This window comes from Cheilinus undulatus, linkage group 8, assembly GCF_018320785.1.
Source record: "Cheilinus undulatus linkage group 8, ASM1832078v1, whole genome shotgun sequence".
Classification (NCBI taxonomy): domain Eukaryota; kingdom Metazoa; phylum Chordata; class Actinopteri; order Labriformes; family Labridae; genus Cheilinus; species Cheilinus undulatus.
This window is the reverse complement of record NC_054872.1, coordinates 38925153-38937482: the sequence shown is the minus strand read 5'-3', so window position 1 is coordinate 38937482 and position 12330 is coordinate 38925153. Positions and strand designations below refer to the sequence as shown.

At 40.6% G+C, this 12330-nt stretch overlaps 1 protein-coding gene across 2 annotated transcripts in view; it reads left to right on the top strand.

Moving 5' to 3' along the window:
• The first annotated feature begins 4110 nt into the window (after window positions 1-4110).
• LOC121513594 (mannosyl-oligosaccharide 1,2-alpha-mannosidase IA) overlaps window positions 4111-12330 on the top strand; it is a 359205-nt gene continuing 350985 nt past the window's right edge. The window contains exon 1 of one of the 2 annotated variants that reach the window (XM_041793427.1): window positions 4111-5737. In XM_041793427.1, the coding sequence (XP_041649361.1) occupies window positions 5177-5737 (561 nt within the window). In that variant the 5' untranslated portion in view covers window positions 4111-5176. The remainder of the gene's footprint in view (window positions 5738-12330) is intronic. The other variant, XM_041793428.1, reaches the window with a different exon arrangement.

Genomic DNA, 12330 nt, shown 5'->3' with positions numbered 1-12330 from the left:
TCAGTAATGGCCAACTCGTGGGCCAATCTATCTTATTTAATCCTAAGAAAACACTGTGTTTACAGTTTGAATTATTTTCTGCTTATGTAAACATTATGGAAATGGGCTTTTCTTAAGTTAAGATGCATGATTGTACATATTTTTTTATTATACCAGGGTGTTTTATTTGAGCGATAAATTTGAAATCAACACTTAAGTTCATTCTTGACCAAAATGTCTTAAAGGCATTCAAAACTCATGCTCCTCTTTCAGCTTTTTCCATACATTGTAATGTTTAACCTCAGCTGGTAGAGTCTGCTCATTTTGGAAGTACTGAAAATATTGAGCTTGCATGCCAGCAGATACATCTCCATGACAACTGGGCAATTCCATTTGCTGATGAAGATACAGTGAATCTGGCCAGGAGCCCCAGATGAAGCGGCTTGGTTGACAATAGATAACAAAATTTAGTCAATTTGTCAACATTTGTCAAAATGTACAGAAACTGCATGTAAATAAATGTATGGGGTTATAAAGAATTTGGATTGAAATTCATAAGCAGAACCAGTGTTAAGCTTTGAAACATCTCAGGGTCAAATGCAAGTTGAGAAGATTTCAGTTAGCATTACTGTAGTTTATACCGTAGGATATGTATTATTTGTGAAGGTCTTCTAGTATTCACAACAGTGTAAGCTGTTTTCTTGGATCTAAAATAACTGTAAAAAGTTGTGGAGCTATTTAGACAACCCTAAACTTGCTTTGAAGACACCGCCTATTGCTTAAAAGCAGTTCTACCTATTTGGTGTGAAATATTACCTTTACCTTGTACACACGTATTCATATGGAAGCCTATTTCTGCCACTTAAAAAAGGAACAACACAAAAAAGAGAAGAAGTAAGTAAGGTAATTATTATTATTTTTTTAATCTTGAATCAAAATTATGAGAAAATTAGCCAAAAATATTTTTAAAATCCAAATGACATAAAAGAGAGATTAAAAAAAAGAGAATTAAAAAGTCAGATTATGAGAAACAAAGCTGAAATTATAAGGTAGAAAGTCAGAATGATGAGATATGTAAATTCTCACTTTTAATCTCATAATTTACTTATCTCACGGTTATGACTTTCTATCATAGTATATATTTTTAGTCTCATAATATTGACTTTTTATCTCACAATTTTTACTTTAATTCTCTCAATTTGAACTTTAACTCATAATTTTGACTTTACATCATGATTTTGTCTTTTAACTGATAACTTTTATCTCATTATTTTGACTTCATATCACATAATATGAACTTTTTATCTTGTAATTTTAATCCTTAATGGCATAATACTGATTTTTAACTCAGAATTTTGACTTCATTTATCATAATATTATCTTTATATCTAAAATTTCAACCTTTTAATCTCATTTACTTTTCAATTCAGACTTTTGACATTCAATCTCCTTATATAAATTTTATTCGTTATCAACTTTTTAACTCACAATTTTGACTTTATATTTCATAATTTCAATGTTTTAACTTACATTAATGAATTTTTGACTCATAATTATGAATTTATATCTCAGAATTTAGAATTGTATATAATAAGTTCAACTTTTTGTCTCATTATATTGACTTATTAACTCATAATTTGACTTCATACCACAAAATATCAAAAAAAGTTTCTGTTCAACATTCCACTTTTTATCTCATAATGTTGACTTTTTAAACTCAAAATTTTGACTTTAAATCTAATAATTTTATTTTTTCAAATAACAATGACTATTTAAATCATTAATTACAATTTTCATTTCATAATTTTAACTTTCATCCCATTATATTAACTTTTCTAACTCATTGACCTTTTTAAATCATGAGTTCAATATTTTCTTAAACATACATACAATACATTTTATATATTTTTTTCTAAGTGGCAGAAATAGGATTCCATATGTTCACCACAATATTCAATTCATGTGTCATTTCAATAAAAATTCATTGTTGCTTGGTGAATAAATAAGAAATAAATAAAATGTTTATATTTTAAAGGGCACAAAAAATAGACATTGTCATATATTCTATGATTTAAAAAAACATCCCAAGTTGAACGCAGGAACTTAATTTTCTGTAAAGACTTCATTTAAAATCAACAACATCTCAAGAAGTAGTCATCAAACTTAAAAAAATGTTTTGTCTTAAAATAGCATCCTTGCCCTCTAAACTCAAACACTATGACCCATTTCAATGGAAAAAAACCCCTTTAAGTTTATATTAAAGCTCCTGAGGGGTGTTTTTTCAGCTAAATGTAAAAAGGCATGAATTTCATATTAATGCGTCTTAAGGCCGGCTCAGGCTACACAATTTTTTGGTCAGTCATGGTAGCACTAACCTTCCCGTCTGACCCATTTGGGCCCGGTAAGAAAGTGACAGGACCAATCAGCGACAAGGGGCAGTACTTTTTTCGCGGCAGAGTCGTGACGTAAGCAAGCAGCAACAAGAGGCCGGTGCAATTATGGCAGAAGAGCTAGGCATGGATGCTGCTAAAGCATCAGTTTTATCAGAACTTAACGACATTTCTTGGTTAAAAGAAGAAAAAAGAACAGCAGTGAGTTGTTTTCTTTAAAAAGCAACAAAGGTCATGTACTGACATGTCTGTAGTCGCCATGGTTTGCATTATTCCTCGGTAGCTGCGCACGTGCACTTGGTTGCCACTGCGTCACGTGTTTTGTTGCTTTGATTGGCCCGTAAAGATGTGACAGACAGAACGTTCATCCAATCACACTCCGAGTTTTTTTCAAATCCTCTGTTTCCCAAAAGCTTAGTATTGAAGCTTTTCCAGATGGATGTGTGAAACACATCTGACGTGTCAGGTTATGGTAGCCCCATGTCAGACTTTGCAACGAAAATCTCATCCTGTCTTAGTGGACAGCCAGGCAAGTGTGATCCCGACCATTCATCACCACTGTCTTTACGACTGTGTGCAGGACAGAAATGCTTTAAACAAGCAAACAAGAAACAATTATGGACTAGAGTTTTATCAAGAGGAGGACTTTATGGATGACTTGAGGTATGAAGGTGATGACCTCTCAACAAAATAAGCCCATTTAACCATGCCAGTACATACATTGTCACTGTCATGGACAATTCAGGCAAAAGTACTTACAAATCAAATGACAGAGGGATTAGAATAACAGTGTACAGGGAAATAAATAAAGAAGAAATAATGTTAAATAATAAATAGATAAGTAATTCAATCTATGAATGATAGAAAAAATATATATTAAAAATTTATCCATGTTTGAAGGGAAACAGGTTCATACAGAATTTAACAGTTAACGTCATTTCCGGTGAGAAGTTATTTTAGTCAGTTAGCTTAAAAAGGCTTTTAACATTTTTGGTAAATACCTCATGTAACGTGTTTATTTTACCTTAAGCATTTACAGTCATCTTCAGGGAATGAAATTCGTCCACACCGGGGCTAATTTAGGTCAAAGGACTATCTTGACTCTTCATACTTGGTTAAGTTGTGGTAGGTTTTGACATTAGCAATTTGAAGCCGTTAGGCAAAGTTGTCAGATGAAGACTGCTGCTAAAGAGACAACTGGAGCATGTAAACAAATGACTGACCTGAAGGAGTGACAGGTAGATCATCAGGTGGGTTTCTCACTACACCTGCTCCACCAGAGAGAGGAGTTAGAATGAACAGAAAGGTAAATGGACCCCTCTGTGACGGACTTAAAATCCCTGTTTTAACGTGTTCTCTTTTATCTAAATGTATTGTTTATTTTATTCCTGGGGTTGGTAAGACATGTGCAGCAGATATCCTCTTCTAAGGGCTTTTCCAGGATTAAACAAGCTCATTTTCCTCAGGGGTGTGGATGAGTTTCTAACATTACACGGAGCCATTCAAACCTACTCTTCTTTTGTTCAGGGGGCTCAACTGTGTTTTGATAAGTCGGTCTGAATATCCATCAAGAAACCCGACCAGCCCACTGGATTGCCGAGCGATGGACCATTTCTTCTCGCTCCCTCCTCTCCTCTCATCTCCTCGCCCTCCCTGCACTATATGTTACACTTCCAGCCCCTCTCCTCGCTGTTTTTACGCAGGCGGACGTCCACGGCACGGCGACACAAGCGCGCTACAGGCGAGAGAGAGAAAGAGAGAGAGAGAGAGAGAGCGAGGCACTGTAGGCAGGCAGGCGGGGAGAAGGAGAGAAGGCGGCGGGTATCGGAGTGACAACGCCGCGGTGGTGCTGTCTGTCTTTGTTCAGGAAACCCGGCGTCGGACTGGATGTTGGATTTGTTTCTCGTTCTCTGGATTTGGATCATCAGGGGCTAGGATAACTTCGCATGGGACAAAACCCGCCTTCTTTTAATGTCATCCAGCGATTTGTTTCGCCCGGCGTGTTGACGCCAGAGGAGAGGAGAGGAGGAAACGGGAGGCTTTCCTGGAGGAGCGCGATTGACAGATAGGGCGACATGCATGTACACGCGTTTCCGTCCAGCAGCTGTACAGGATAGACGCACACAAACACTGCGTTTTGTTTTCATGTGAGATTTCCGGAGCTTGTAACGCAGCAACGTGGCTCGGTTTAACGGGAACAAGGAAATGATGCTCGGCTGCATGCTTGAGGATCTGCACCATATGGCTGTGTGTTAATATCGATATGCACGGCGTGGAATAATGCATCGAGACACAACTTTACCCACGTTTTACGATCTCTCCTAATCAAAGTGCATTTATGTGTTAGCCTGGCGTGTGCTCTAGTAATCCTGTTATTCTTGAATATAGCTCAGTGCTTCAGTAGACGCCAGTGCCATTTATCTGTCAGCCCCTGAATCCCCGTGTTGGTGTATGATTTACATATTTAACCAAATCCTGCTGCGCATTGATGTCTGTGATTGCGTTGCGAAGATAAAACCTCAAAGCTGGTGAGCTGTGCTGCCAAATGATTGCTAAACTGTAGATGTAGGCAGGCCTAACCTTCGCGTATGCAGATCCAATCGATAGCGAGATAAAGACAGCTCTGGCAGGCTGTTTATGCTCCTCTGGAAGTGTCACGGGGGTGTGTTTAAAATCCGACATATCTATTTTTTTAAACATTGCCCCCAGGCAGCAGGGAGGCAGAGAGAGAGAGGAGGGGAGACTGTCCAAACGCGGTGCAGTCTCAGAGAAAAACAGTGCAAGGCGACGTCTCAAGAAAAGTTTCAATGGTTTTCCGAAAGTTGCCCGGTGTGTCGGCATCGGGCATGGGTCTACGCCTGTCCCAGAAATTCGTCTTTCTGCTCTTTCTCTCGGGTTTGGTAACGCTGTGTTTCGGGGCCCTTTTCTTTTTACCCGACTCGGTTCGACTAAAGCGCATTTTTCTGTCCAAAACCGAGACCCAGCCTGTCACTGTCGGCTCCGGGTCCGAGAACGATGCCAGGGAGCACTTAAAAAGACCCAAGGAGCAGGACCACGGTCCGAGGGGCATGACCCCGGCCAAAGGAGAGACGAGCAGCTCCAAACTGAAGAGCCTGAGCCGCAAACCGCCCGTCTCTCATGAGGCTACTGAGGAGAGACTCGCCGGGGGGAAAGCGCAGGAGGATTTCACTCTCCCCAAGTCCAAGACGGAGTCTTCAGGCTTGGATAAAGCGACCGCTTCGGACCACAGCTCGGATACTTTCAGTTTCCAGAAGTTCAAAAGGTGTCTGCTTAAACATCCTTTGGGGAGGAACAACGGTAAACCGAGCGACCCCAAGACCAACGAGCGCCGGGAGAAAGTTAAAGAGGTAAGGATGTGTGACAGAGAGCCTGCAGGGGCGACATGACCATTACATGTTTGAACAGTTGACATATAATATCCCCTGGTGTTATGTGGAAGTGCTGTAATGATGTGGTAGGGATTCTGGGAAGTAAATGCTGAGGTCTTAGGGAGAACCAGGAAGTGAGGTCTGGGGTTATATGAGGACAGATGTTCTACAAGATGCATCTTGTTACATCTTGCAAGGATCACATAATATGAGCAGCCTTCCTCATCCACATAAACAGCTATTAGAAGCTTCTCATTGCAGACAAGTCAGAGTTGGTGCATGCTGTCAAAACACCACAGAAAATCACATCAGCTTTAGTTAAATATTTAAAAAATAAAGCAGGCATACACTCTTGAAAGAAGTAATCATATTTCCTTTGTTGATTTATCTGACTATCAGACACCACACAGACGCTCTCTCCATAGAAGTAGTGGGACGGTTGTTTGCTCAGCGCCTGTCAAACAGACAAAATAAATCCCTCTCAATCATATCAGTTGTCTAAATTTACCCATGCAGTGCCTTTGGAGAACAGCGGCAGGACTAAAGATAACTCTGATGTCTCTGCTGTCTGTCAGTGACTTTACAATGAAGTCTAATAGGCCATAATCAATCAGAATGAGCAAAGGAAAGTGTGCTCAGGGGAAGGGTTGTGATGTAGCTTTTCATAATGTAACCAGTTTAGAGTTGCAGTGGAAAGTACAGAATTGCATTCATGCATGTTACTGTAATTTAGTAGCTTTTTGTGTGCTTGCACTTAAAATATTATTTTTGGCTTTTATGCCTTTATTGTAGACAGGGAAACAAGGGGATTACATGCAGGAGAGGAGGCAGCGGCTGCATTTGAACCCGGGCTGTCAGCCTCTGCACATGAAGCGCTCAGACATAACCACAAGGCTTCTGGCATCCCAATGCTCATACTGTTTTTGAGTAGCCGGCCACTGAAATATATTTTGGGAGAAGTGTTGTACTCTACATTTAACATAGCAGCCACTGCTGAGAAGTAAACATAAATAAATAGCAAAAGAGGAGGGCCAAGCTTTACATCGACTACTCGACACGATCAGGTCTTTGGCTTACTTTTCCACATGGGGGTCAGTGGTGGGTGAGCGATTCCACATTACATCCAAAATTTCTGTTGGAGTGAACTTCATTATAAAGATGTCACTTTAAACAACCAGGAGGGAGATTTATATTCTTCTGTTTTTGGATAATTTGATCTGTCCTTTGGATAAAAGACAAATCAAATTTTACATCTAATTTCACTATGCATCAAATAACTACTTAGTGCTCTGTGTTCACTTTCAAATTGAAAACTTTTTACTGAGTTGATTTATAGATCAGTAATTTTACTAAGGTAAATTTTAATCAAAGGGACTTTTACTTTTACTCTTTCCAGCCTCACTTCTTATGGGGTTGAGTAGGATTGCATTTTTTGGGGTCGTTTTTTCTTCAAAATTTTTGTATGTTCTCTTTCTGTCCTCAACATAGGAATACCATTTATCACTGATTTATTACTGTGTCCATCAAATCTCAAGAAGTAGTCATCAAACTTAAAAAAAATAGTTTTGTCTTAAAATACCATCCTTTCCCTCTAAACTCAAACACGACTATCCCTAATAAATGGGAAAAAAACCTTTAAGTTTATATTAAAGCTCCTGAGGGGTGTTTTTTCAACTAAATATAAAAAGGCATGAATTTGATATTAATGCCTCTTAAGGCCGGCTCAGGCTACACAATTTTTTGGTCATTCGTGGAAGCACCAACCTTCCCGTCTGACCCGTTTGGGCCCGGTTAGAAAGTGACAGGACCAATCAGCGACAAAGGGCAGTACTTTTTGCACGGCAGAGTCGTGACATAAGCAAGCAGCAACAAGAGGCCGGTGCAATTATGGCAGAAGAGCTAAGCGTGGATGCTGCTAGAGCGTCAGTTTTATCAGAACTTGACGACATTTCTTGGTTAAAAGAAGAACAAAGAACAGCAGTGAGTTGTTTTCTTTTAAAAAGCAACAAAGGTCATGTACTGACATGTCTGTAGTAGCCATGGTTTGCATTATTCCTCGGTAGCTGCGCACGTGCACCTCGGTCGCCGCTACGTCACGTGTTTTGTTGCTTTGATTGGCCCGTAAAGATGTGACAGACAGAACGTTCATCCAATCACACTCCGAGTTTTTTTCAAATCCTCTGTTTCCCAAAAGCTTAGTATTGAAGCTTTTCCAGATGGATGTGTGAAACAAATCCATCTGACATGTCAGGTTATGGTAGCCCCATGTCAGACTTTGCAACGAAAATCTCATCCTGTCTTAGTGGACAGCCAGGCAAGTGTGATCCCGACCATTCATCACCACTGTCTTTACGACTGTGTGCAGGACAGAAATGCTTTAAACAAGCAAACAAGAAACAATTATGGACTAGAGTTTTATCAAGAGGAGGACTTTATGGATGACTTGAGGTATGAAGGTGATGACCTCTCAACAAAATAAGCCCATTTAACCTTGCCAGGACATACATTGTCACTGTCTTCACACATAAATCCCTGGTGGGAGAAGATGTGAGGACTTGTATAATGCCACAGATAAGAGCAAATGCTCTCATGCCTGATGTTTGGCGATGAGCTGCGATGGTATAGTTGGTCCAAAAGCCGTCTGAATTCGTGTAGTCTGAGCTGGCCCTACAAAAGCAAATGAGACTATTCAGAAGGAGATGTATCATTTCTTTATTGAAATTTTTAAAGCCTGAAACTGCTGACAGGAGGTAGGTGTCGGTTGAAGTGATAGTCTTTGCTGGGGGACCTTTCTAAGTACATTTTCTACAGCAAAGATTCATGATTGATACAACTGATGGAATAGAGGATAATCATTTTTTGTTAAAACAACTTTGGCATGTATACAATGATATAGGCTAAGCGCTAAGAGGATGAGAGGCGCAGCTTTGTCCATAGGGGGTGCCAAATTGACACAAACCAAAAGTTCCTCACAGGAGCTTTAATGTCTTAAAACTCAAATATTTGGCCACCACGATTATCAAAAGCTGAAAGATTACCATGAAATAGCATCTTTTGCTCAGCTAACCCAAACGCTGCTCTCTCTATGTGCTTTCCTTAATAACAAAAAACACCCACAAATGTCAACATTAAAGCTCTTTTAAGTTTTTTTTTGTTTGTTATGAAACGGACTGAAATCAACATTGGTGCCTTTTTGCGATCTTCAAAAGCAAGCAATATCATCAGTAATAAGATTATTTCTTTGATGTATTTTTTAAAGCCTGAAACCTCTGCCACAAGGTAGGTGTCAGATGAGACAGTTGTAAGCACATCGACAAAAGTCTGTTTGCATTTTCCAAGGCAATGATTCTTGATGAGTGGTATATTTCACCATTTAAAGAAAGCAGGTTGAGTTTTTTTATGTCACATTTATCCATGTACAGGACAAGATAAGCAAAGAGATACGAGTTACTTCTTTGTCCAGAGGGGGCGCCAAATTCCATGTAGAACTACGAGCTCCTCATAGGATCTTTAAGGAAGTAAAAATCAGCATGTTTGCTTGAACCAAGCACTCTTATTAAAATAATTGTGTCAAATAAATTTTCCTGTACTCGTCTAATTGTAGCAGCTCTAATTCTGCTCATAAGCCTTGGAGCGTGTTCCCGTATGACTTATCAGACCGCCATATTTGTGTGTTATGTGAGCTGTTAAATTGCCTTCTGTCGGGTCATCCTGAATGATAAAACGTCTCGCTCTCACACTCTGCTGTAGCACCTCAATCTCCCTCACACAATCGCCTGGAAATGATGTGACTGTATGCGCTGACACTTTGGCCAGGAGCTCTTCAAGCATGTGTGCCAGCTTTTGTTGAGCCCTGTGGGTCTAATAAGGGCTCCAGAGTGGGAACGTCTGCGGATCACACATCTGTACCCACTCAAGGCGAGTGAGCCTGCTGAGGAGGAGGGAGAGGGAGGGAGAATTGGCCGGCGTGTGCAGATGGGTTTCAGCCCTGGCATGTGACACGGCTAAGTCCCGTTGTCGCTCTCGCATCCAGCCTGCTGTCACCCTCACATGCCTCTCGTACCTGGAGGTGGTGCGCTCCGTGATAACTGAGGCGTTAGAGGACAGAGCGGGTGACTTGCCCTCGTGCTCTCAGCTCTCCCTGACTCACTGTTTCTCCTTTTTTGATGTTGTTCAAATGAATGTCAGTGTGACTTTGCTCGCCTGTTGTGTTCAGCTGAGCTCGGCAAAGTTCTCGCCTCGGGGTCACAGTCGTCAGCTGAAGGAAAGTTGTACTCCACCACGCCCTCCTCATCTAATAGCAGAATATTAATTTCTTTGGGCACTGATCTTCAAATCAAATGCACAGAGTTCCTCCTTACTTAAATTGCATCCTTGTGTGTTTTATTGTGTTTTTCCTTTGTTGTTGCCGTAGTTTCCATTGTCTCAGTTCTGCTGGATGCTTGCCAAACAGCTTCTCCTCTTCCCGGAGGCTCACTTTCATGCTGCCAGCGCAGGCTGGCACATCGCAGGCCCGGGCTTTGTCCAGGTTTACAGTTGTAAAAAGCAGGGAGTAAGTGCAACAATAAAACCAACATGTTTTGATGTGTATTTCTGTGAAGCATGAAAAATGTACAAAGTTGAATGTGTAGTTGTCAGTCGGGTAGAGACAGGGCAGCTCTGTGAAATCAGTCCGTGTAAGAAAATGCAGACAGAAATAGGGGGGTCTGCTCCAGCTCACTGAGTGTTTCAATGCCCAAATTGTGAATGGGCATCGTTTTTCTCAACTGCCAACAACAAGAAAGCAGACTCCCCACCTTCTTCTTCCTCTGTGTGTGCACCCACTGCCAAGCAAGGGTGAAGCGAGGGACAGTAACAGTCTGATCACCCACATTTTTTTCAGGCAGCCCCCCCCCCCCCCCAGGATACTAGCAAATCCTGCCAAAGTTGCTAGGGTGCTGTTTGCCTATTCCAGCAACGCCCCACCAGGAGCTAGTTCATTCTCCTCCAAAAGTCCTTAGCAGGATGAAGATGAGAGTCATTTTCAAACAGCTTCCTATTTGTAATTCTGTGATGTCATGGCTCACTGAGTCGCCTGCACGGCTGCGTTGCTGCCTCATTGGCTCCAGCATAAAAGGATGGATAGCAGGGAATCGCAACCACAAAAATGTGAGCCTGAAGCAACAGTGGGGGGGGGGTCCTTTTCTGCATGCACACTTTGTCGCTTTGTCCTCTACATTCACTAAGGTTAGAACTTGGCGTGTGGTAACACAAACGCAGAGTGCAGGAGTAGAACAGGCAAACAAACAAGGGGACATCAGAGGAGTTCTCTACCTCCATATGACCCTCATCTTCTGGTCTGCACATCATCAGACATCAAAAGCAAAGTGTGCATTTAAAGATGAACTGGGGGAAGCAGGAGGTTTGGCCTTTCCCCTGTCTGCTGAATTTTTAACAGAAGTATGTCTAAGCAGTCAAATGAGGAGCCCAATCTAAAAGAAATGGGAGTGCACTCTGTTGGACCTATAATCTGCAAGATCAGGTGTGATTCAAATCATTGGCGGTGAAGACCCTACGGTCACTCGCTTTATTTCTTTTGAATATGTGGACTTTTTATTTTTAAACCTTATCATTGTACACAGAAATATTCAGGAGCACCAGAGTAACAGGTTGTAAAGATACCACAACAAGTCTCAATCTCTGTTCTTAAGGCTGTTCTCAAAGTACCTCACTTGGTCTCTTCCTCTTCAGTTCAACAGCTTAGCATTTAGGAAGTGGTAATGATTAGATAACTGTAATTTAATTTGACATCAATTCTCAGGGTTTCCTTTAGCTCTTCCTGTGTCAGAAGAGGCTGAGTTGCATCCCACTTGTTTTCAGTGCTAAACTTTTAAAGGGTGCGGATACCTGCATCAGTTATGAGTGTTATTGTATGAGTCAAACTGTCTTTAAAGACTTCTACTTCTCAATAACTTAATGAAATAGTATTTTAAACCCACAGAATTACTGTTTCTGACCATTCAAAGTTAAAAATTAGTGCTTTCTAATATTTTTTTTTTGGCGGGCATTAGAACCCACCATCTGCAACCCAAAAATTAAGATAACAACAGCCCACTAGCTGACTAAAACTCTGCTGAAATGTTAGTTAAAACAACAATATTGTGAGTTCAATATGAGATAGTAGTAAGCAGGCACTGACTAATGTCCAACCTAAACTGATGAAAAACAGATCACGTTGGAATTTAAAGGTAAAACATAAGAGTAATGAGAGCTTTAAAATAAGTAAGGTGAACTGAAAGAAACTAGAAAGAAAACTAGTCAAGGCTTGTGCCAAAAATCAAAGCTTCTCCAAAGTTCCTCTCACTCAGATAAGTTAATCAGCTGTGATTTTATCTCGCCAAATTGTTGTCAGATATCTCTTTATTTCCAAAAGTTAATGAACTAATATTAAAGCCCATTTGGTATTAGTCTTGCCTTTTGAATATGTATTAAAAAGTGGCAATAATGGAAGAAAGGAAACTCCCTCTTGAATGGGGGCTGTCTCCTGTAGTTCACTTACAGTGCCTATCAAAAGTGTTCACCCCCTGGGATGT